The sequence below is a fragment of the Callithrix jacchus genome, chromosome 9 (assembly GCF_049354715.1).
Source record: "Callithrix jacchus isolate 240 chromosome 9, calJac240_pri, whole genome shotgun sequence".
NCBI lineage: Eukaryota > Metazoa > Chordata > Mammalia > Primates > Cebidae > Callithrix > Callithrix jacchus.
In genome coordinates, this window is record NC_133510.1 from 46,360,133 (window position 1) to 46,386,741 (window position 26,609).

The 26,609-nt window shown below is 41.5% G+C and overlaps 1 protein-coding gene across 1 annotated transcript in view; it reads left to right on the forward strand.

Moving 5' to 3' along the window:
* The first annotated feature begins 1,791 nt into the window (after window positions 1-1,791).
* BCAT1 (branched chain amino acid transaminase 1) overlaps window positions 1,792-26,609 on the forward strand; it is a 111,552-nt gene continuing 86,734 nt past the window's right edge. The window contains exon 1 of the mRNA XM_035256067.3: window positions 1,792-1,914. Within this exon, the coding sequence (XP_035111958.3) occupies window positions 1,909-1,914 (6 nt within the window). The 5' untranslated portion in view covers window positions 1,792-1,908. The remainder of the gene's footprint in view (window positions 1,915-26,609) is intronic.

Genomic DNA, 26,609 nt, shown 5'->3' on the forward strand with positions numbered 1-26,609 from the left:
GGAGGAGATATGAACCATTGATTTAGAACTGGTGGAGAAGGAATTACAAGGAAGTTAAACTTTAAAATAGAGAATTAAAGAATAAGATAACTGAACATGCTGAATACTCTTTGAAGAGAAATTTAGCACTCATTGTATCCAACAATTTTGAGACATTTCGGATTATAAACTATTATTATATATCAGCCTAGCATGTAGAAATCACTCAGTACATTTGTTGAACAAATAATCTAACCATTCATTCACCTGACCAACAGTTGTTAAGCACCAACGGATTTGTATTCAACACTCCCTCTCTTCCAAGGCAGGCCACTCGGTATGGGAGATAAATATGACAAAGATCTGCCCTTAAGAATCTCATAATCCAGTGAAGTGACAACTGTGCAAATAAATAATTAAAATAAAATTAAGAGGCTGGGCACAGTGGCTCACATCTGTAATCCCAGCAATTTGGGAGGCTGAGATGAGGGGATTGCTGAGGACAGGAGTTCAAGACCAGCCTGGCCAATTTAGTGAGAACCTGTCTGTATTAAAAAAAAATACAATAAAAAATTGTTTTTGATAAAGGATATGGACAAAGTGCAGCATATAGACCAAGGTCCCAATTCTGTTTGAGGGCATTGGCGGCAACTTCCACAGCAAAGGCTTGGGTTGAAATTTACAGAAATGGGAGTTTGCCAGATTGACAGAGAGGGAGCTGGGGCCAATCGGCAGCACACTTAGGCAGTCATGGAGCCTGACCTAGGAGCTGGACATGGAAAAGTAGCAATCCTGGAGCTTTTATATAGATGTGGGGAAAGAACTTAGAGGGGACCAACTGGGCTACCGGCAATTTCACATTAGAAAGAATTTTTTTTTTTTTTTTTTGAGATGGAGTTTCGCTCTTGTTACCCAGGCTGGAGTGCAATAGCACGATCTCGGCTCACCGCAACCTCCGCCTCCTAGGTTCGGGCAATTCTCCTGCCTCAGACTCCCGAGTAGCTGGGATTACAGGCGCGTGCCACCATGCCCAGCTAATTTTTTGTATTTTTAGTAGAGACGGGGTTTCACCATGTTGACCAGGATGGTCTCGATCTCTTGACCTCGTGATTCACCTGCCTCGGCCTCCCAAAGTGCTGTGATTACAGGCTTGAGCCACTGCGCCCGGCCCTAGAAAGAATTTTATATGCTCAAATTAAAGGATTAAAAGATTTCCCCCATGTACCTAATACATTGGCAAAAATGGTTATTTTGAGGGTGGACTAAGGGACTCGAGGAAAGAGACTGGCAAACCAGGCACACGTTCTTTACTATTGCAAAAGTACATCTAAAGTAGCCGCGGGGGATCCACGTATACTTTTGGGCGGGGTTGTGCCATGGTCCTATTGGCATGCAGGAAAGTTACTTTGGTGACAGTAAGGATGTGGGCAGGAGACAATGATTAGGGGATGGCAATCATATTTGACCTCTGATCTGTTTCTTTCCTCCTTCTCCCTGACGTCCCCATATAAATGTTACACGGGCATCCCACACTCAGCTACTCACCCACGGGCACTGATTCGGGGGTAACCGTGTCACCTGCTTGCAACACTGGCACCTCCCCCCTGTACCCCCGGAGTGAGCAGTGAGTGACTCTGGGGGCTGGGCGCTGGCTCCGAATCTTCTCGCTGGTAGAGAATCCACCATCTGGGGGCCGCCTGGGGGAGCAGCCTTAGGAGTCTTCCTGCTGATGCAATCTGCTAAAGCGCGAGTCTCCGCCGCGAGAGGGCGGGTCTGCAATCCCGCCCGCCACGTGTACTCGCCGCCGCCCGGGGCACTGCCCCAGGTCTTGCGCTCTGCAGCGGCAGACCCGGTCCACGCGGGCAGGGGCTGCGACCCTTGGGATCTGCCCTCCGCTCCGCTCGAGCTTCCCTCGCGGGCGACAGAACAATGAAGGTAACTCATGGTTTTGTCTGTGTTTAACAAAAGTGTGTGCATGAACCGAACCTGCGATTTCTCCAAGAAACACAGTTGGCAGGGAGGGGAGGAAGGAGAGACAACCGTGGCTTCCGTCCCTAATAATATCGTCGGTAACATCGTCTTTATCAATCGCAGTTATCTGGGATCGTGCATTATATTCAGATTTCGGTTTAACCTACACTCGCAGGATGTACCTTCTCGGACGTTTTCACATTCGCTTTTGGGAACGGAGGTAAAAGGCTGCTCTCAGCTCCCTCTCCTGCTAGTGAAGTTTGGAAAGGAAGTGGGGGCTTCTCTCCTTTTCTCCGGTGCACAGGAGGTGGGGGGTTTTGGAGAGGACGTCTGGGGATGTGCCTGACTGTAAATGGGCTTTCCTGCAGGATGTGTGTGATGCTGGAGGGAGCGGCTGGAGAGGTTACCCGGCTGGAAGAGGAGAGGTAGAATCTTTGCGCTGTTAAAAGCAAGAGGGCTCATCTTACTCTGTTTCTTGTAGAAATTAAAGCTTCTAGGAGTTACAAATGATAGACGCTTAAGGGCATTCATTTGTTAAACCAGTGAGCACCCTAATGGCTCTGATCCTGCTAATCAAGGATAATTAACCTAGCTGCCTATTATTTCTGACGATTTAGGTGTAGGGATGTACACCGTTGAGTGTTTTGTTTTCCTGGTTTCACACACTGGAAAACTGTAATCGCATTTAAAACCCGAAGAGCAACTTTTTCCAAGGAAAGTGAAGGATGGGCAGATATTCCTTCCATCTAACATTTTGGAATTGACCATAATGCAATCTGAATTTTTCGTAGAAAGAAAGCCACGTTTCAGAGTTTCGAAGGAGGGAGATGAAGCGTAGTTCTCCACTGCCCTTATCTGCAACCAATCCCAGACCAGAGTTTCACTTGGAAAAAATAATATACAAATGGCGCCTTTGTCGCCAAACAAAAACTTTCACTACAATTAAGCAGTAACCGAGTGGAAACTATGCATTTTGTATTCAACAGAGATCACACAACCTTTCTACTATAGTTAGAGGTTCTGTTTCTGGCTTCCTCATGCTCGTTTCATTTTAGACGAAAAACGCACTTTAGTTGAGTATAGCTTTAGTAAGTAAAAGAAGAAAACTATGAGAATGAACAATAGTGCTTTTCCAGCTTTTTCCTATCCATGTGGAGTTGTGGTTGATTACACATTTTTGTAGATCCAAAAACCCTGTCCCTTTTATAAGGTACTTTTATAGCATGGGAAACTAGATAAGTTACCCACAAGTAGTCTCATTGCTGTTTCCTGATATTTCCTAAGATTAAGAAAGTAATGATTGTATTCTGGGAGTGATCAAAGGAGTATGGGAGGTTTCATTAAGTTAGTTTTATTATAATTTTTCAAAAATCTTTCCGCTTATCTCTTAAATATGTACTGCTATCACAAGCTTAATTAAAAAAAGCATTTGCACATGGCATCTTGATTGCCTTTGTCTTCAGCAAATTCTCCAGGCTTAAGTCATGCATGAGCTTGTATTTTAAGATAGACACATACAGAATGGGCAACTGGATAGGAAACACAGCCGGTACACTGAGTAGCACATGTACAAAAATGGTAAATGCGTATTATAACTTAAAAACATGTAGATGGAGACTTAAAAATGACATACATGTGAATGGGATGGAGCAAGGGGAGTCCGTGTGTGTCTGTGCGTGTGTGTGTGTGTGTGGAGGGAGGACCGGAAGCCTAGTGGGGAGAGGGGTTTTACATTCCAGACACAGGAAGCAGTCCCTCAGGCTAGGCTCACAGATGTAAAGCTAGCTAAGCTGGCCTAACAAAACGATGGTGGTTAGAAAATAGGAAAAAAGGAGGTGGGGGTTGGGGAGGACAAGAATTTAATGCTGGCCAATATTTTCATATGATAAGTTTCCATGATGAGTAATTTCATTTGATTTCAGAACTACAGAGAGAAAGTCGGGAAAACAGATTTTTCCATTTGTACGCAAGAATTTCTCTTGCTTTTCAGCTCATTAGAACCAGAGAAGGTCTAATTACTTGAAATTGAGTTTAAAACCTTATTATGAAAGGAAGTTGAAAACATTTGATCGTAACTGAGGTTTGTACTATGAACTAAAACCAAGATGTGCCTTCTGTCAGTAGCTGTGCAACTCCCTGAAAAAAGAAAAATAGCTCAGAGCAATCTGAGCTTTGTAAGGGCTGCACAATGTATCAGGCCCAGAGACAGGAGGGTGCGACTTCAGCCACGCCCCCCGGACCCCTGAGCAGGAGCAATTATTTAAAGACATTTGTTCCTAACTGCCTTACTCGATGTGTTCCTGGAATTTGTGATACAAAAAAGATGTTTAGCCTATCAATAATTTATGTTATTTTGATATAAGTTCTTTGCAAACAACTTAGAAACTGCTTCTTTTTTTCTTTTAAAAACCCATTTGTAACTGTTGTATATAGTCAGGGCAACTTGATTTGGTGTTCCCTTGGTTACAGTGCTCACATCTGGCCCCACTGTTGATACCTTTTGTCTGTTTTGTCTGTAGGCTGCCATTCCAATTGTTTTCATAATTTTGTTCCTTATTTCTCATGTCTAGAAATAAAGCAAGGGAAGTAAACAGCTGTAAAGCTGATAGTGGTGTTATTAATCTGAGAGGGCTGGGCTTATGAGTAAATTATTTCTGTGCATAAATGAAATATTGTTTCTAAATTATGGCCATTTTGAGCGTTGACCTTAGTTACATATTTTGGGGTTTTGGGTTGTGGCTTCTTTAAATGGCCTCTTCTCAATTGGTATAGGAAGTTGGAAAAGAAAGAACTTTCTCTATTTCCCTTTAGTGTTGGTAACCACAGTTTCTTAAATAACAGATGCCCACCCCAGGGAAGCCCAGTGGCATGATCAGCGTTATGCTCAGGAAGGTTTGGTTGCTGTATTGGAGAGTGAGAATCTGGGACCTTCCATGATAAACATAGCTGTCCCAGGTATCTTCTACCTTTCTATATGATGCTATCATTCTTTTGTTTTTTTGAGACAGAATTTCACTGTGTCACCCAGGGTGGAGTGCAGCTGAGTGGTCTCTGCTCACTGCGACCTCTGCCTCCCCGGTTCAAGCGATTCTTGTGCGTCAGCCTGGTGACCACTGCGCCCAGCTAATTTTTGTATTTTTTGGAAAGATGGAGTTTTGCCACGTTGTCAGGCTGGTGTGGAGCTCCTGGCCTCAAGCGATCCACCCATCTCGGCCTCCAAAGTGCTGGGATTACAGGCATGTGCTATCATTCTTTTTCAGCACAGGAGGAAACTGTGGCTGATCTGCCCATTTTTTGGTCAAAAATGTAGGCAGCCTTTGTATCGTAACACTATCCCCTTAACAGCTGTCCCAATGGTCTAAACATTTCACCTAACATGTTCCTACTGATGGCCTTTCCTGAGCCTCTGTCCATTCAACTAAGGCCACTGCAATAGGATTGCATGCAATTCAGCCGAGACATAAATGTGAGGTGCAACTCATATTTTTTAAATGTTTCAAAATTAAGCATTTGGATGCTTTTATTCATAAATACAACTTTGCAAATATTGGTAAACAGTTTCATCATGGACCTTGTCAGTGACTCACAATGTTAATGGTAAAGGCAACGGCAAAGCAGAATCCATCTCTTCTGGAACACCAGGGTTCAGGTACCAATTTCACCTGTGCTTATAATTTGTCCTCTGAAGTCCACAAAGCTAAATTGTCTTTACCCTAAAAAATGAGTACTCATATCTTTAAAATAGCTTAGAAATTAGATTACCATATTAATACAGCATAGCATCTCATGTAAACATTTTTCTACTTTCATATTATACCTTTTTGGTGGGAAAGACTGTTTTGCAAATATTTTTCTTGTGTTCGGTAATTAATGGGAAAAGGAAAATTTAAAGGAAAGAGATGGTTATGCCCCCAAAATACAGGAAAATGGAAGAACGGAAACAGGGAAGACCAACAAAGAAGAAAAGAAGAAATTACATTACAAGTAATAAGAAGTCATACTGAAAAACATATGGCTCTTTCTGATTGAAAGTTGTGAAATACTTGTAGAACTCAGCTAGTTCCATTAAAAATAGTCTTAAATTTAATGTAAAAAGAACCAATTCATTTGTCAGTTCTTTATTTCAATGTGTAGATTTGAATGTTTGATCAACTGCATTTACAGTTTATCCGTCAGTGTGAGAACTGTTTTTGCTGTTTTTACTGTAGATGGATATCTGCTTTAGGAAGCCTCGGACATAGGATTAGATATCAAATTCTATCTGACTCCACAGAAATCTAGATGGAAGGAGCACCTGTTGGGATATTCTAGACCAAACATTCCACAGCTGTCTCTTAACGTGACTGACAAAGAGATACAGCTGAGACGAAGTTCGGGTATATCCTGGGATGCGGCCAAGGGTGGATGTGCATAGGATGGTCACAGGGCAGTTGTTATTATTACACCACTACATAAAAGGGTGATTTTGCCAAGTGCATTTCATTTCATTTCAGCTGATTTAGATACCAAGTTGTGTTGTTTTGACTTTAGGACTAGATGTGAGTTTAGGAATTTGAAATCATAATGTTTCCTTGAAATCTGAAGATAAAAGGTAGGGTTAAAAGACAGCTGAAGTCTACATGGGGAAGCATAATACATGACTTAAGATTCCATGGTTTTCAGTGTTGGCGAGTCCTCTGTATACTTACAAGAATAGTGCTCGTGTTTACAGAAAAAACACATGCAGACCTGAGGCAGGACTTCCTTGCTGCTTTTGCACCAATTTCACCTGTGCTTATACTTTGTCCTCTGAAGGACATTTTCCATTTTCTAAAGGCCATGCAAACTACTTTACCTCAAAACATTCTTCTAAGGAAAGCATCAGAAAACTTAACTAGAATTGCTCAAAAATAGATAAATCATACAAATAAAAGAGCAAAATGAGAAAGTAGACAGGCACCTAGTCTATTGTGCTATTCATCTCTCCGGGTTCTAGGCTTTCTTGGGTCTGACGCCACTGTAAATTTCTTTTCCTCCGGAAAGTTCTCATTCAGTCATCCAAGATGGAGTGCAGTGGTCCAATCATGACTCACTTCAGCTTCAAACTCCTGGTCTCAAGTGATCTTCCTGCCTCAGCCTCCTGAGTAGATGGGACCACAGGCACGCGCCACCACGCCTGGTGAATTTTTGTATTTTTTGTAGAGATAGGATTTCTCCATGTTGCGCAGGCTGGTCTTGAACTCCTGGGCTCAAGTGATCCACCCATCCCAAAGTGCTGGGATTATAGGTGTCCGCCACTGCACCTGGCCAGTGTGTAAATCTTATGAAAACTATGGACAATCTTTTGCAAAATGTGCAAACATATAGACACAAAATTTTATATCTAAATTATTGGTTATTAAAGCCAGGACAATAGAGTACATATTAACATGGAAGACAGGTAGAAAAGACTGAAATGGTCTCCTCTAGTTTTTCAGAGGAGTGGAGAGCTATTGACTATATAAGCAGAAGCTTCACACTGTCATTTGAATATTGAATCACTTGCCTTTTAGTTCACTTGCCTTGACATAAACAACCAACGGTTTGTTCGCAGCACATAAGTTATCACTTTCTTTTTTATGGTTCATCTCATCAAGATCTAAGGTGTATAGTTACAGAATAGAACTGGAATAGAATACAATCTGCATCCTAATTTCTTTGATCTTCAACTAGTATGGAAGTGTATGTAGTGTTTTCTTAGCCAAGGTTAATATATAATTTCTTGGTGGAGCTTGGGGTGCCTAGACTTCCTACTTAGATAATTTCCCCTACCTGTAGTACCTGTCAAAGAAGCAGGCAAAGATGGCCATGTTCTTAGCAGGTGACCCCTCCTTAGCCACACTGGATTGTAGCAAGGGTAGAATGAAGTCCAGCCATCTTTCTTTCTTTCTTTTTTGAAGCTGAGTCTTGCTCTTTGGCCCAGTCTGAAGTACAGTGGTGTGATTTCTGCTCACTGCAACTTCTACCTCCCAGGTTCAAGAGATTCTCCTGCTTCAGCCTCCCAAGTAGCTGGGATTACAGGCACCTGCCACCACGCCCAGCTAATTTTTGTATTTTTAGTAGAGACCAGGTTTCACCATGTTGGCCAGGCTGGTCTTGAACTCTTGACCTCATGTGATCCGCCCACCTTGGCCTCCCAAAGTGCTGGGATTACAGGTATGAGCCACCATTCCCAGGCCAGCCATCTTTTATTTCTTTCTTATTCTCTTATTCCACATAGTCAATCAGGTACCATGTCCTGTGGACTCTGTCTTCTCTGAATCTATAGGTTCTCTCTTTCCAGTTGCCCAGCATACTGGTTTATGCTCTCATTACTTCTCACTTGAATTATTCCAAAATCTCCCAACTGGCCTAAAGCTTAATTTTCATTACATGATGTTCTGATGTCATTCCACCACTCAAAATCTATGGCTTCCCCATTGTCTCCTGAGTTTAGCTTAGTGCGTGAGACCTTTTAAAACCTACCTACACCTCTTCTATGTGTATGCATCTCTGTGATCATAATAGAGGATTTGCTCCACCTCAAAACGAGTTCTTATGTTTGCATTTACTGGTTTTCAACTCCCTGTATCCCGTCTATAATTTGCACCATGTTGCTCACCATGCAGCCCACTCCCCAGACACCTTGTGAGAACAGTGATCATGTTTTTGCAGTGGAATGAACATGGGTGAAAGGTGGGAAGGTATGCCTAGATTTACATTTTGAAGTCAGGAAATAAGATACTGATCAGTGCTTTAATTCCTCTGTGCTTATTATCTTTACCTTTGTTCTAGCGTAAACCTTGCACCAATAAGATACTGATCATATGCTGCACCTCCTCTGTGCTTCCTTTTCTTCTGCTCTGGCATGAACCTTGCACCACTGTGAGTTGCTTTACAGATATTAGTTGTGTTAAATCAAGCACCTATTTCTGGACTTTCAAGATTCAGATTAATTGATTCTGTTTTATACTTCTCTGTTTTTGAATGGTACATACATCTTTCCACACATGGATTTCTTTGGAGTTAAAGCTTTAATTGACTTCCAAAAGATAAAGGGTTATACAAACACGGAGAGCAGTAAAGTATTTACACGGTCTTAATGCCTATTGCCAAACTCATGTAGCTTACTGCCTATTGCTATGCTCATATAGCTGCTATATATGTCTACTGGCAAACTCACATAGCTGGTTGATTTTAAATTGATTGTAGGAAAATTTATACAAAAAGGTGCTATATAGGAATATAAACTGAACACCACAAAACTCGTAATCAACAAACTCTGCAATGCCAGCCTGTTCAATCACTAGTTTTCAGATTAAGTCAGTATGTCAATGGAAACATCCTTGGAAGGGTCTTAGAGTATAGAACAAAGTCATGTGTCTGGGAATCTTAACCAACTCTGATACTGTTTAACATGTTTTTCTTTGTCACAAACAATGCAGTTTTTAAGCAAACTGATGAATGCATACCCTGACAAACAAATCCAACAAAAGAGGCACTTAGAGGCAGTGTTCTTTGAGTCCTAGAATTTTGAAAGAAAAAATCTATTAGGTCATTTTGGCCTTTTACTTCTGCTGAAGAAGGATTGTTCTTTTGAGTTTGTTTTTCTAGCTGTCAGTTCTATTCCATTTAAATGCCTCGAGAAATTGGACTTCTCAAATCTCCTGTGGACAGTTCTGCCACCTACTATATTCACTTTCGAAAGTCTCCTGATAACTTATTTCCCTTTTCTTTTGTTTGTAACATATCAGCCATTAATGGTTGACTCTGATGATAGTTTTCCATGAGTCTTTATGCTTATTTAAAAGAAATTGTATAACATTAATCATATAACATATAACCATTACTTGTTTATAAAGCATGGTATTAACTAAACTGGCTTTTAAAAATTCAGTAGCATTAGAGCAAATATTTTATTAATAATGTCAGTAGTTCCATGAGTATATAGATGTAGGATGTCAATAAAGTTTATGCCCCTTAATAACTGAGTGTATTAATGTTGTATTTGCTGGGTTACTGGCACCTTCTCTCCCCTTGATCAATGTTCTTAGAACATTATGTACAGTAATACGTCAGTCTACCACTTGATATTCAAGGACAACACTTCGAAGCTTGAAATGAGGAATTGTTTTAACCATATTAACGTAACTGCATAGTTTGCAATAAATTTAATGATTCAACATCATTGTTAATATTTAATTAAAAGTGACTTATATTGACTTGCACACACGTGAACACACTTATGAACAAGGTTATTTGTGGCAGCATTGTTTGTGATTACAATGATCGGAAGTCATTTACATAGTCATTAGGTGTAAAATATAATGAAATTAAAAGAAAACAATTGAGGAAAGAACCAGTAAGCTCTCAGGTACAGAAGGAAAGTCACCATGAGACTTTCACTGCATACATTTATATATTTGATTTTTGACACATGTAAGTTTATTATAACAAAATTGAATTTTAAAAATTGAAGTCTTATAATAAAATTAGCTCGACACCAAGCCATTATCAAGAAAATATAAAATACTGGTACCTAAGCAAATTTTATTTTATTACTTTTATTTTTGTTTTTTTGAGATGGAGTCTCACTCTGTTGCCCAGGCTGGAGTGCTGTGGTGTAATACTGGCTCAGTGCAATCTCCAGCCTCCCAGGTTCAGCTGATTCTCTTCCCTCAGACTCCTGAGTAGCTGGGATTACCGGTGTCTGCTACCATGCCTGGCTAATTTTTGTATTTTTAGTAGTGATGGGGTTTTGCCATGTTGGCCAGGCCGATCTTGAACTCCTGACCTCAGGTGGTTCACCTGCCTCAGCCTCCCAGAGTACTGGGATTACAGGCGTGAGCCACCATACCCGGCCATCTAAGCAAATTTTAGTTAAGATCAGCAACATATTTCTTGACAATATTTTCAAAATGGTTTATTGAATATAATTTTTTTTTTTTTTTTTTTTTGAGACGGAGTTTCACTTTTGTTACCCAGGCTGGAGTGCAATGGCGCGATCTCAGCTCATTGCAACCTCCGCCTCCTGGGTTCAGGCAATTCTCCTGCCTCAGCCTCCTGAGTAGCTGGGATTACAGGCACGCGCCACCATGCCCAGCTAATTTTTTGTATTTTTAGTAGAGACGTGGTTTCACCATGTTGACCAGGATGGTCTTGATCTGTTGACCTTGTGATCCACCTGCCTCGGCCTCCCAAAGTGCTGGGATTACAGGCTTGAGGCACCGCGCCCGGCCTATTGAATATAATTAACTGAAAATTATCTATTAAGAAAACAAGTTAAATATAATGTGTATACTTCACAGCATACACATTGTAATGATTCCCAGTAATAATTATATTAAGGATATCTAAACTTTTCTTCAAATCTACCATTTATGTAGAAAAATAATGACCAGCAAACAATGGCTAAGTTTTACTTAATTAAGCATTACATAGCTCCTACTAAGGCTACCAGACTTTGTACCCAGTTATAGGAAAATAGAAATAATCCAAGCATTATTCTCACTCTTGAGAAAAAATTCTATTCAGGGAGAGATATATAAAAAGCAAGGGTGGCCAGGTAGGATGACTCATGCCTGTAATCCCAGCACTTTGGAAGGCCAAGGAGGGTGGATCACTTGAGACCAGGAGTTTGAGAATAGCCTGGCCAACATGGCGAAACTCTGTCTCTACTAAAAATACAAAAAGTTAGCCAGGTATGGTGGCACACACCTGCAGTCCCAGCTAATTGGGAGGCTGAGGCAGAGAATTACTTGAATCTGAGGCGGAGGCTGCAGTAAGCTGAGATCACACCTCTGCACTCCAGCCTGGGTGGAGCAAGTCTTTGACAGAGCAAGACTATCTCAAAAAAAAAAAAAAAGAAAAGGAAATAAAATAAATAAATAAAAAGACAATAAAGTGCATATAGTAGGTGCTACAGTAGAAGTCTGCACAAAGTTCTGTATATGTGGAAAAGACGAGTCAGAGAGATTAGGAAAGACTTTATTGGGAGGTGACATTTAAGCAGAACCACTAAAGAAGACCAGATGAACAAGAAGGTAAGAGCACATTTACACAACCCCATACTCCTGGACCCAGACTCACTTGCTTATTCTCTTATCATAGAAGACCTTGAGGAAAAGCATGCTGGGCTTCCCTTCCAGCCCACTGGTAAATACAGAGAGGCCTAAGCACCCAGCATCCCCCAGGGAACGCACTATTGGGACTTAAAGCATTAGCAACCCAGCACCCAGTTAAATTCCTCATGCCACTGTTTCCACATCGTCCCCATCACCTTCACTCTCTCGATACTCTGCATTTTCTCTCTAAACTCAACCCACAATAGACCCTCCCACTAAAATCTGCCCATAATACCATTTGCGACCAAGATTAGTACACTCCATCTTATCTTCCCCAAATGTTTCCTGCTCCTCCTTGTCTTAGATAAGTTCTTTGCCAACCTTTAAAGTGGAGGCTGCTCATTTTCTCTGCCCCTCATCAAGGTCTGGAGGTGAGCTGTTGCCTTTCACCCTGCCCATTGCTGTTTTCATGTGAGACTCCTTGCATTGCATATGCTCTCTGCTACTCAGACCAGCAGTCTGTGCTCTCTCTTCCCCTAACCATCATTGGAAGACATCCCAGACCCTCTGGCCCCATTATCCACTGTAGATTTTAGCACTTACCTCCTCTCTTCCCTCCCATGTGCTGTTTTCCTATATTATTTTAAGGTGCATGTGGATGCCCCATTCCTTTTCCTGGCATCTCAGTCCCTTCAATATCTCATTTCCATTAATTTGCAACATTCCTCATATGCCAGCTACACCTATAGCCATATCCCAGACCTTTGGCTCACACACCAAATCTCCTCAAGTCTTATGAGTTATTTTTGGTCCAAGACCTATCTTACATCTATGCAGTCCTATCTATTTTAACTACCACATGCCCAGTTTAGGCCACTGTCTTCTCTTTACTGAATATGTGTGTTTCTATTTCTTCTCATCCCCATTTGTCTCTCAGACTCAATTTGTTCTCCATAGCAGAGTGATGATCACATCACTCACCTGCTTTAAAAATTCCTCAACCCAGTGGGGCATGGACTCAGCCCCAGCACTGTAATTCCAACACTTTGGGAGGCTGAGGTGGGAGGATCACTTGAGCCCAGGAGGAGCTGCAGTGATCTGTGATCATGTCACTGCACTCCAGCCTGGGCTACAGAGTGAGACCCAGTCTCAAAAAAAAAAAAAAAAAAAAATTACAAGCAAAACAACTCTTCAACCTCTTCCTGTCATGTTCTGAATAAAACCTAAAGTCCCCACCATGCTCCAGAAGTTCCCAAGGGATCTGGTCCTTCTCATCTTTACAGCCTCATCTCGTTGCTGTTTCCACCTCCCTCATCCCCCAAAAGTCTTTTTCTTCAGAGCCTTTGCACTTGCTGATGCCTCTGCCTAGAAGGTCTTCTTCCAATTCCCCATCCAGCTGTGCCTTATCACCCTCCCAGCCTCAGATTGAATGCTGCTTCCTCAGAGAGACACTTGGTACTGCCATGTTTCCCAAGCCTTCAGTGCCTTCATCTCAACTTACAATGATTGTATTGGGCTGATTATCCGTGTGATTTTCGGATTCATATCTGACTCTTCCATTAGAACATACATTCCTGGAGAACAGAGCAGTGCATATGCAGTTTTTTTTATCACTCTGCAACCATATGTCGTCCAATACTTGACCCATAATAGGGGGTTGGTGAGTGTGGTAGGCTGAATCATAGCCCCTAAGAATGCCCATAGCCTAATCCACAGAAGCCTTAATGGTAAAAGGGATTTTGCAGATTGTAATTAAGTTATGGTTCTTGAGATGGAGAGATTATCCTTGATTATCTAAATGGGTCCAGTATAATCAGTAGAGTCTTTATAAGAAGGAAGCAGAGGGTCAGAATCAGAGAAGGAGAAGCCACAGTGGAAGCAAAGGGGTGTGTGTGTGTGTGTGTGTGTGTGTGTGTGCCTGAGAGAGAGAGAGAGAGAGAGAGAGAGGGAGATTGAGAGATTGAGATTTAAAGAGCTCCATTACTTGCTCTGAGCATGAGGATGAGCCAAAGAATGCAGGTGGTTTGTAGAAGCTGGAAAAGCCAAGAAAACAGATTCTCACTCTATAGCCTCTATAAGGAATGCAGCTCTGCTGACGCCTTGATTTAGAACTTCCAGAACCATAAGATAATAATTTTGTGTAGTTTCAAGGCTGGGCCTGGTGGCTCATGTCTGTAATCCCAGCACTTTGGTAGGCCGAGGCGGGAGGATCACTTGAGGTCAGGAGTTTGAGACTATTCTGGCCAATATGGAGAGACCCTGTCTGTATTGAATATACAAAAATCAGCCAGGTGTTGTGATGCACGCCTGAAGCCCCAGATACTTGGGAGGTTAAGCAGGAAAATCACTTGAACCCGGAAGGGGAAGATTGCAGTGAGCTGAGATTGTGCCACTGCACTCCAGCCTGGGCAACAGAGTGAGACTTTGTCTCTAATAGTAATAATAATAATAATAATAATTATGTGCAGTTTCAGGCCACAGAGTCTACAGTCATGTGTTACAACAGCAGTAGGACACAAATACAGATTTTGGTACCTGGAAACGGTGTGCTGCTGTAACAAATACCTAAACAATGTGGAAGTGGCTTTGGAATTGGATATTGGGCAGTGTATGGAAGAAATTTGATGAGCATGATAGGAAAAGCCTACCTTACCTTAGAAAGACTGTTAGTATAAGTAGGGATGTTAAAGATGCTCTGGTGAGGATTTGGAAGTGAGGAGTGTGGTAGAGAAAATGTGTTTCATTTTAGAGAATATCAAAGTCATTGTAGAAGCTTGGTAGAAGTATAGGTTTTCATAATATGCTGTTGTTGAGGGCTGAGAAAGGAATGAGGAACATGTTTAGGGAAACCAGAGGAAAAAGGATCCTTGTTATACAGTGGAATAAAACTGTGGTATTGTGTCTTACAGTTATATGGAAAGCAGAATTTGTTTGAACTTGGATGTTTGTCTGAGCTTTCCAAGTAATGTATTGAAGGTGTAGCAAGATTTCCTCTTGCTGTTTTATAGTAAAATGCCAAAGAAAAAGGGATAAATGAGGTAAGGACTGTTGAGAAAAAGAAACAAAAACATGATGACTTGGGAAATTCTCAGGCTACTCAGTTTATAAACAATGCGAAAATTAGAAGAGTCACTGTCAGGAAAGTGTGCTCTGGAGAGGAGGCCAGGGGTGAGTTCCTGTGGCGTGGGTTAGGGGCTGTGGCAGGGATTCGGGGAAGAGACGATGATGACTTGGACTAGGTGCCTAGTGGGGTATGGGAAAATACAGAGGAATGAAGTGATTCTGTTGGGACTTTGTATTTGGAGCCTTGATTCCATGAGTGGAAACACATGGAGAGCTCTCTTTCCCAGCCACCTAAGCTCTCTGACCATCTCCCTGACTCTCCAGAATGCCCTGCCTTCATGTCCACTTAAGGACAAATCATCTTTTTCCGCATTTTTGCCTGCTGGCTTTCTCTATGGACTAAAGATCCAATGAGGGGTGGTTTCTAGCTTTCTGCTATTTCCCACAACACTCCATCAGTGAGTCTCCTGGATGTCCTATAGGCAACTCACTTCCAGAACTGTAAGATTCACTTCCATGGATCCACTTGATTCTTCCATGGAAGAATCACTGCCACATCCACTTCACCTTGAACACAGACCAGAGGGTGGGGCAGTCATGTCCTTCAGTCATTGGGTAGCATACAAGTGCTAATACAGCCATAGCCTAATTAGAGAGAGAGAGAGAGAAGGAGAATGTTATGGAGCCTGATGACTATAGAGGAAACCAAAATATCTTGATCAAGAGATCCTAAAACTGGAAAAACCAGAGAAGCTGGTGTCAAAAGGTAGAAAATCCTGAGATGTGGCAAGTGGCACAACTGATAGCCCATGAGGAAAAATTTTTACGCCCCTGTAATCCCAAAATTTTGGGAGGCCAAGGTGGGTGGATCACCTGAGGTCAGGAGTTTGAGACTAGCTTGGCCAACATGATGAAACCCCATCTCTACTAAAAATACAAAAATTAGCTAGGTGTGGTAGTGTATGCCTGTAATCCCAGCTACTCAGGAAGCTGAGGTAGGAGAATCGCTTGAACACGGGAGGCAGAGGTTGCAGTAAGCCAACAGATCATGCCACTGCACTCCAGCCTGGGCAAGAAGAGTGAAACTCTGTCTCAAAAAAACAAAAAACAAGAAAAAACTTGTACCCCCTTCTTTCCTCTTGCCTCCGGATAACTGAGATTCTTGTCATACATTAATTAAATAAACTTTTGAAGAGTATCCATTATGGAAGCCTCAGACACTGCTCAAGATCTTGAGGCTATGAGGGTGTAGTAGTCCATTTTCACACTGCTATGAAGAACTACCCGAAACTGGGTGATTTATAAGAAAAGACGTTTAATGAATCACGTCCAACACGGCTGGAAAGGCCTCAGGAAACTTACAATCATGGCGGCAATCATGGCGGAAGGTGAAGGGGAAGCAAGGCACATCCTACGTGGTCGCAGGAGGCAGAGAAGGGGGAAGTGCTACACTTTTAAACCATCAGATCTTACGATGATGTAGGAGTTAAGAAGAAATCACTTAGGCAGATAGTGAGGGTATGGGAATCCTTGGTAAGGCTTTTATTTTTAATGAAAAGCAGCCCTAAATTATTTTCTAACGAAGAGCAGCCTGTAAAGTCAAGCTGCAGACATAGACAAACAAGCTGGGACCTTGCATGGGTGAATGCCAGCAGGAACGAGGAACTAGACATGTTCAAGATGGTGGCCCCATCATCCCTTCTCTGCCAGTCAAATGTACAGTAAGGGGCAGACAAGATGGTACCGGCCAAGAGGAGAATTTATGTGCATAATAAGATTAGGGTGGGGTGACCAGCCTTCCCAGTGTGCTCTATAAACATCATACCTGATTGAACCAGTCTATGAGCCCTCTGTAAATCAGACACCACCTCCTCAAGCCCAACTCACAAATCCAGTGCGGCTACCACCAGTCGGTCTTTCCTCTCAGAAATCCCTTTCTCTCACTAGAGAGAGAGCTGTTTTCCTTTCTCTTTCTTCTGCCTATTAAACCTGTGTTCCTACACTCCTTGTGTGTGTCTGTGTCCTAAATTTTCCTGGCATGAGATGATGAACCCCAGGAAATATACCCCCAAAACATAGCCACTTCAGTGAGAACTCACTCACTATTCACCTCTTGATTCAATCACCTTTGACCAGGTTCCTCCCCTGACATGAGGGGATTAAAATTCCATGTGAGGTTTGGATAGGGATGCAGAGCCAAACCATATCAGAGGGTGAAGAGTAGGTAAAGTTGCTGCTCTCCTGAACCTTCAGGGAAAGGTCATATAACACATGGTTATGAGCACAAACAGACTGGACTGCAGGTATGTGAGCCCTAGCCCTTGCTACTGAGTGATTGCCCAGCAAATTATTATTATAATTATTTTGAGACAGAGTTTCGCTCTTGTTACTTAGGCTGGAGTGCAATGGTGCGATCTTGGCTCACCGCAACCTCTGCCTCCTGGGTTCAGGCAATTCTGCCTCAGCCTCCCGAGTAGCTGGGATTATAGGCAGAGGCCACCATGCCCAGCTAATTTTTTGTATTTTTAGTAGAGATGGGGTTTCACCATGTTGACCAGGATGATCTTGATCTCTTGACCTCGTGATCCACCTGCCTCGGCCTCCCAAAGTGCTGGGATTACAGGCTTGAGCCACTGCGCCCGACCTTCCCAGCAAGTTATTAAATTGTGCCTTAGTTTTTAAATTTATGAAATGGTGGTAATAGTATAAAACACCTCTCATGGATGATGTGAGGATTAAATAAAATAACAAATTTTGCTGGGCATGGTGTTTCACACCTGTAATCCTAGCATGCTGGGAGGCTGAGGCCCAAGCATCTCTTGAGGTCAGGAGGTTGAGACCAGCCCAGCCAACATGGCAAAAACCCATCTCTACTAAAAATACAAAAAAAAAAAAAAAAATTTATCAGGCATGGTGGCACACACTGTAATCCCAGCTACTCAGTAGGCTGAGGCATGAGAATCACTTCAGGAGGTGGAGGTTGCAGTGAGCTGAGATTGTGCCACTGCACTTCAGCCTGTGTGACAGAACCAGACTCTGTTTCCAACAAATAACCAAAAACAAATATGAAGCACTTATAGCAGAGTCTGGTCTGAAATAAGGACTATGTAAGTACTGTAAGTATTAACTAATATTATTACAATTTATCCTCATAGAGTAACATATCAAACATTTTCAATCAGTGATGCAATATGAAAAAAATAAAATTAAATAATGCAGTAGTGACAGAGCTGAGAGAAAGATGGTACTAATTTATACTGACTCTCTCTCTCTCAGAGAGAGCTTCACAGAAAAGGTGAATTTTCATTTGACACCTGAGTACCATGATCTGGAGGTAAGAGTGTCCCATGCATATGGAACAGCAAATGAGACTTTCCAGACTATAGTCCGAGATGGGGGAAGTCAAGAGTGGAACCACACATCATTAAAATAGTCCTGTTAAGAGTGTGGATTTTATTCTAAATGTAGAGAAATGCCCCTGAGAAGTTTTGAGCAGCAGATGGAATTGCATTTTTAAAAGTCACTGGTGGAGTCAAGTAGTGTATTATGGTTACATTTTTTCCCCTTATACCTTATTTTCCTTTTACTGCAGTTAATTACTGCATTATTCCCTTTTATTTGCTTACCTTATTGTATATTTATTATGAATTCTTTCTAATTCCCAACTTCCCGATAGCCTCTCAATATAATTTTGCTTAGGCTAAATGTATCTGTCAGTTCATTTTCTTTTGTTCTCTGTACTCTTTCTGCTACCATTCTCATTCTTGCTCTAATTTGTGCTGGTTTGTTTCTGAGCCAGCCACACGGCTGCCTGCCTAAGACTTCTTTTTGGCGTCTTTTACTGTTTCTCTGTGTTAAGTTCCCAGTTTTCTGAATCTGGTAGCATTCTCCTTTTTACTTTACTTCCTCATTTGTGTTACACATATGGTCCAGTTGTTTTTAGATAAAGAGTGCATGAGAGGTAGATGTTTTGATGCTTTGCATTCCTGACTTTTTGTTCTACTTTCACTCTAGGTTAATATTTGATTTTGAATAACATCCTAGGTTAGAAATGAGTTTTCATCAGAATTTTAAATAAATTGCTTTACTGTTTTCTAGTTTCCTGTGTTACAATGAGAAGCGTAAAAGCACTCGTATTTCAGGTCCTTTTTACATGTAACCTTTTTTTTGTTCCTTGAGGTATCCAGGGTCTCTTTTTATTGCTAATTTGGGGAACTTTATCATAACATGAGTCCTTAGTCATTCATCCTAGAAAATTTTCTTTTCCTATATCTTTGATGGTTTCTCTTCTGCTTTCTCTCTTATCTTGTGTTTAAAATTCTATTTGTTTGATGTTAGACCTCCTTAATTGATCCTGTAATTTAAAAAAAATTTTCTCTCCTAGTGTCCAATTTTAGAGATGGAAGAAAGACTTCATCAATGTTATCTTCCAACCTTTCCCTTGAATTTAAAAATTTTATTCTTCATATTTCTTCTGATTACTTCTTTAAAAAATAGCATCTTGGGTTGGGTGCAGCAGCTCATGCCTGTAATCCCGGCACTTTGGGAAGCTGAGGTGGGCGGATCACCTGAGGTCAGCAGTTCAAGACCAGTCTGGCCAACATGGGGAAACCTCGTCTCTACTAAAAATACGAAAAATTAGCCAGGTGTGCGGGCTTCTATAGTCCCAGCTACTTGGGAGACTGAGGCAGGAGAACTGCCAGAACCTGGGAGGCAGAGGTTATAGTGAGCTGAGGTTGTGCCATTGCACTCCAGCCTGGTTGACAGAGCACGACTCCATCTCAAAAAAAAAAAAAAAAAAAAAAAATAGCATTCTGTTTCACTGAGGCTCCAGTGCTTGCTGAGCACAGAGAGATACTACCTCCAAATTCCAAACACGTTTGATACAGCTAAACAACTTTCTAAAGGATGACTAAATTAATTCTGCAAGGTTTAGCCTATATCTTATCTCCAATTTGTATTTAAGAGAAGGCTGGAGATTGAACAGAAAGGAAATAAGATTATTTGGAAATAAAAAATTGTCAGCCAAGCAAGGAGAACCTGGCATTTCTGGAAACTTCTTTTTACCCTGGAGGAGGTAAAAAAGTGATTCTCCCATTCCCCCAACACAGCATTCACTAAAAGTGAGAAGTGCTTTGCCTAGAGAATCTGAGCTTGTGAACCCCTGATTTGTGCCACTGGTGTATGAGACATAATGGTGTCAGCTCTCCCCTGGGACAGTCCAAGGCTGACTCGTGCTGCCTGTGGTTAGAGTCAACAGAGGGGTATTCGGTGGCTGCAGTCTGCAGTTCCAGAGTTTAGTAGGGCAAAGATGTCATTAACTATGTCAACTCTGAAGAAAGGTGTTACAGAAACACCTCTAAAGGACACCATCTAAGAAGCCTACTTGCTGGGGCAAGGAGACCCCAGGGGTCAGAGGCTGTGTATAATACCAGAGCTGGGGTTGAAGGAGAATCCTAAGAGGTGAGACAGAATGTGCATCATCGTAGTGGGGCTCTCTCTGCAAGGCAGTGGTCTCAATTAGAGGAGGGGATTGGGGGAGGGGAGATAGTGAAGAGTCCATAAGTGACCATGATGTAATAGAAAGCCAGAATTAGGCCGGGCGCGGTGGCTCAAGTCTGTAATCCCAGCACTTTGGGAGGCCGAGGCGGATGGATCACGAGGTCAAGAGATCGAGACCATCCTGGTCAACATGGTGAAACCCCGTCTCTACTAAAAATACAAAAAAATTAGCTGCGCATGGTGGTGCGTGCCTGTAATCCCAGCTTCTCAGGAGGCTGAGGCAGGAGAATTGCCTGAACCCAGGAGGCGGAGGTTGCGGTGAGCTGAGATCGCGCCATTGCACTCCATCCTGGGTAACAAGAGCGAAACTCCGTCTCAAAAAAAAAAGAAAGCAAGCCAGAATTTGGGCATTTGCCATAGGAGAGGATCCTCAGTGCCAGATTATAATGGTCACAGACAAATAAGATTTTACCATTTCCTCTAATTCATGGTCCACATGGAATCCTGGGGGTCCTGGAAACAGCACTGGGGAGTAGAGAGGAGAGTGATGTGGGATGGGAGTGAGAAGACTTTCTCTGTACCCTTTTGATAACTGAGTTTATGAAGTAAACTGACAGTAGAAAGACGAAGAGGAGAAAAGATGTAAATTTATTTTGTACATACACATGGGAGTCCCATAAAATATGAGATTCAAAGAAAGTCCAGATGATTGAAGTTATATAGTATCCCTGAGTTAGACTGGCTGTAGGAGGGTGAGGAGAGGAAGCATATGGTGAACAAAGGTTGTCTTGTTATGCATGTGAAACGTTTCTCAGGTGATAAAAGTTGTCTCAGAGGCCTCATCAGAAGAATAGGTTAATAGCCTGTGACAAGGTGAACCTGGGCAAGGTGTCTAGTCTTCTCCCTGGTGATAAAATCTTCGAAGGTTGATGAGTTCCTTATCAAGTTCTTTTTTTTAGATATAAATTCTGTTTACAGAAAGACAGCTTTTCAGAGCTACTCCTGTGTCTACAGTGTCTCAGAATAACTAAGTGGAAATACGTCAAATACGTATATCCTGATGTGGCATATTCTGGTCTTATTTTGGGATGGTGCATCCTGAGCTCCAATGCTGAAAAAAACAGAAACCCTATTCCTGTTGGATGTGTCAACTTAATCAAAAGGATCAGAATCTAGTTTAAAGATAGTTTATTCAAGGGCATAATATAAGGGCAGGTGCTAGGGAAACATGGATTCCAAAGAATGGAAGTTAGTATTCTGAACTGTAGAAGTTTGGGATTGTTTATATAGAAAAAGTTTAGAGAAGCTTAACAGAATTTCAACATCTTTCTGTGTAAGGCTTAATGCATAGTTACAATGGTCAGATTAGTCGAGGTGGTCTTTTTCATTAGGGAAAGGTATATGTAACATATCACGGGCCGGGAGTGGTGGCTTATGCCTGTAATCCCAGCACTTTGGGAGGCCAAGGTGGGTGGATCACCTGAGGTCAGGAGTTTGAGACCAACCTAGCCAATATGGTGAAACCCTGTCTCTACTAAAAATACACACACACACACACACACACAAAATAGCCAGGCATGATGGTGCATGCCTGTGGTCCCAGCTACTAAGGAAGCTAAGGCAGGAGAACATGAACCTAGGAGGCGGAGGTTGTGGTGAGCCAAGATCGCACCGTTGCACTCCAGCCTGGGCAACTAGAGTGAAACTCCATCTCTAAAACAAACAAACAAAACAAAAAACATTTCCCACTGAAAGTGTAATAGTCACAGTTTTGTTGTTGTTGTTGTTGTTTTTTGTTTTTGAGACTGTCTTGCTCTGTATTGCAGGCTGGCATGGCACAATCACAGCTCACTGCAGCTTCGATCTTGTGGACTCAAGCAATCCTACCACCTCAGTCTCCTGCCTAGCTGGGACCACAGGCATATGCCACTATGCCCGGCTAATTTATTTATTTATTTTTTATAGAGACTATCTCCCTTTTGCCCAAGCTGGTCTCAAACTCCTGAACTCAAAACAATTCTCCTGCCTCAGCCTCCCAAAGTGCTGGGATTACAGGCATGAGCTACTGCACTCATCCCATGGGGTCTTTTGTGCCATCTGGTGTGAGTTAGGTGCAGGACAATAAAGGAAACAGTTAATCCATTCATCCATAACAAAGATCAATAAAGGGGGAATGTCTGGTCTCTGGTCTTTCCTAGTCATTTACAGAACTAGAACAATGAGAGGAGAGTGAATCTATAACCCAAGAAGCAGAATTTCAAACATCCTATGTGACTCAGCTGCCAAAACTTAACTTCTCTCTTGGCATAATAAATAATTTTAGAGGGTTTCAAAGTTTTGTTTTCTTTTACAGATGTTATGAACCTGAGCTTGTTGGGGATTGGTGGTGGTAGCTTCTCAGTAAAGCATTGAATGCAGTGTGAGGTCAAAGTTTTATTTGAAATCATATTGGTCTTTTAAATACTTGCAACAAGATTTTCCTAATACTTAAAAGTGACTGGAAACACAATAGTATCAGTGTGATCATCTCCAGATGGGGATGGTAGATTTTTGAAAGTGGGTGTGAAGGGCAGTAATGAGAGAAAAATAAAACTATTCCAGGTTGTACTCTCCCAAGTCAATGTTGTTCAATGAATGGTGTATAGATTTGCATCAAAAGTTCCTGTTTTCAGCCTGACCTTTGGAAGCACCTGGATCCTCTATTCTGAGCCTTTCTGAGATGAGGGAAAGGTGGCTTCTCATCAGTATCTCCTTCTTTGTGTAATATAGTTTCAGTTCTTTCTAATCTACAGAGTATTTCCTTCTCTACTACCAGCTTTCTACCTTCCAAAATGTGTTAATGTCACTCATTGTTACTATCTTGTTTCCTATTCTTTTTCCCTTATGGATTAAACTTTAAGCGACAATGTCATTTGTTTAAGTGAATATCTAAAGAGATATGGAGAAAGGTTTATGTGTTCAGTCTACCATGTTTAATTGGAGTAACTGATAGATTTTTAAGGAAAAATAACATTCTCGGTTTTTCCAGTATTGCTATGTAGCTTGTCTATATAGATCACCTTGAATTCTTCTCTTTCTCTTAAACTTGATTTTTTGTTTTTTTGAGGCGGAGTCTTACTTTGTCACCCAGGGTGGAGTGCAGTGGCACAATCTCATCTCACTCCAGCCTCCATCTCCTGGGTTCAAGTGATTCTCTTGTCTCAGCTTCCCAAGTAACCAGGATTACAGGAGTCTGATAATTAGATTTTTACTCATTTCATCATCATCCAAGAGATGAAATTTAACTCAAAGCAAATGACTATTGTTTCCAATACAAATCTTAATCAAGGAGGAAAGATTATAACTTACAGTTGAAGTGGTGTTTGGAGATTATGTTTTTAAAAATAATTCTTCCCTACATTTTACAGACAAGCGAGGAATTTTTAAATAATTTATCTGCAACATTTTATTTAGCAATTTCTAAACCTATTGTGTTAGGCAGGGTTCTCTATGGAAACAGAACCAATAGGGCATATCTATCTATCTATATCTATATCTATATCTATATCTATATCTATATCTATATCTATCTATCTATCTATCTCTCTATTTAGAGAGAGAGGTTTGTTTCAAGGAATTGGTTTATGTAATTGTGGGATCTGGCAAGTCTGAAATCCACAGGGCAACTTGGTCAGTTGGAAATTCTAGTAAGAGTTGATGCTGCAGGCCTGAGTCTGAAATTTGCAGGGCAGGCCAGGCACAGTATCTATTGTAAGTGCAGTCCTGAGGCCAAATTCCTTCTTCAGGAAACCTTTGTCTTTGTTGCTCTTAAGACCTTCAACTAATTGGATGAGGCCCTCCCACATTGAGGGAAATCTGCTTTACTCGAGGTCTGCTGATTTAAATGGTAATCGCATTTAAAAAATACTTTCTTTCTTTCTTTCTTTTTTTTTTTTGAGACGGAGTTTTGCTCTTGTTACCCAGGCTGGAGTGCAATGGCGCGATCTTGGCTCACCGCAACCTCCGCCTCCTGGGTTCAGGCAATTCTCCTGCCTCAGCCTCCCGAGTAGCTGGGATTACAGGCATGCGCCACCATGCCCAGCCACCTGAATTTCTCTAATTTTATCTTTATGATTAGATCTGGGCTACGCCTCTTGGCAAGAATACCACCAAAGTGAGGTTGTATACTCCTAATTGCCTTGCATCAGGAGACACACGATATGCATTGGTACCTCCATTAATCATGTTAAGTTTGATCACTTGGTGAAGGTAGTGGCCACCAATTCTCTTCCTTGTAAAGGGACATTTTCTCCTTTGAAATTAATATGTAATTTGTGGGATGAGACTTTGATACTGTGTAAATGTCCCATTCTCTGACAACTTTTCTTCTGATGACTTTAGCATTTACTGATATAATTATCTCTTTATTAGCATCGAGTTGCATTCTTGTGTAAAGAAGGGGTTCTCTTTCCCTCCTCTCATTGTAATTTGTTATTGTTATTTTCTTACAAGTTACTAAGAATTGCTCAAAGGCAGTATTTTTTTCCATTAGTTATGGTCATCTCACTCTGGAAAAGGAAGGCTAGATCAGAAAGCTGAAAAAAAAAGGGAGGAAATGAGAACGTATATTATCGACATAATTGATTGAAAATGTCTAGTGCTGTAATTATGTCATCATGCAGATTAAAAAGCCACAGGTGAAAAATCAACTTGTATTTGTTTTGTTTCGTTTGACTTTAATAAATCCTCATAGTGTATGAATAAAAATTAAGTTCATTGATCAGTATCTTCACTAATGGCAGAAAAGGGAATGGACTGAGCAGATTCTGCTTTTTACTCTGATATTCGTTAAGTGCCCTGTTGGGGTCTACTACCAGCTCTCCCTCTGCAGGTATGTTATTTTGGCCAAGGCAATCAATCTTGATGCTCAGTTTGGTTTTCTCTGATGTGAACATAAGAAGTGTACTTGAAGGCTGGGCATGGTGGCTTATGCTTATAATCCCAACATTTTGGGAAGCAGAGGTGGGAGGATCGCTTGGGCTCAGGAGTTTGAGACCAGCCTGGGCAATGTGGAAACATCCCATCTCTTAAAAAAAAAAAACAAACAAAAAATTAGCCAGGCTTGGTGGTGTGTGCCTGTAGTCCCAGCTACTCAGGAAGCTGAGGCAGAAGAATCGCTTGAACCCAGGAGGCGGAGGTTGCAGTGAGCTGAGATTGTACCACTGCCCTCTAGCCTGGATGACAGAGAGAGACCCTGTCTAAGATATATACATTTTGTATATATTTTATAAATATATGTACACTTGAATGATTCTTGTCCCTTGCTCAGTGACAGCCCCGTCCTCTGCTTCTGCACAGTTGTCCAAGGCTTCTCAGTTTACGCCTGTGCAGAAAAGAATTAAAGTAGGCTTGAGACTGCTAGTCTTAGAAAGGCAGTGCTTGCAAGGTTGGCCCTTGTCTGGTGTCTGGGAACTCGAATTTCTGGAGGGTTCTCACCATTCCCTGAAGAGAATGGCTTATGGTGCCTTAAATATTTGTACAAACAATGAAGTTTTTGCTGAACATCTGCTTTCTTCTGGGAGTCTGGAATTTTAGGATGTGCTACGTAGGGGTGTCTACATGACAGCCTCAAATAAAAACCTTGGGCCTTGAGTGTCTAATAAGATTCCCTGGTAAGTAATATGTGACACATATTGTCACAACTCCTTGCTGGAGAAGTTAAGTGCATCCTGTGTGACTCCACTGGGAGAGGACTCTGGGAGGCACATGTCTGGTTTCCTTTGTCTAATGCAACTTTTCTTTTTACTGATTTTGTCTTTTATAATTTTTATCCTGTAATATAATATAGTTGAAAGTATTGAGTCCTGTGAGTCACCTTAGAGAATCACCAAACTGCTTCCAATTTTCTCATCTGCAAAATGGGTTGCTGTAATAATAATGTTCTCTACTGTATAGGGTTGTTTCAAGTAGGAAAAATGTGGTGAAATATGTGTGAAACTAAGAGCCTGCTGTAGCATGAGTCTTACAGAGGGTGGTTATTATTACGGATTATAT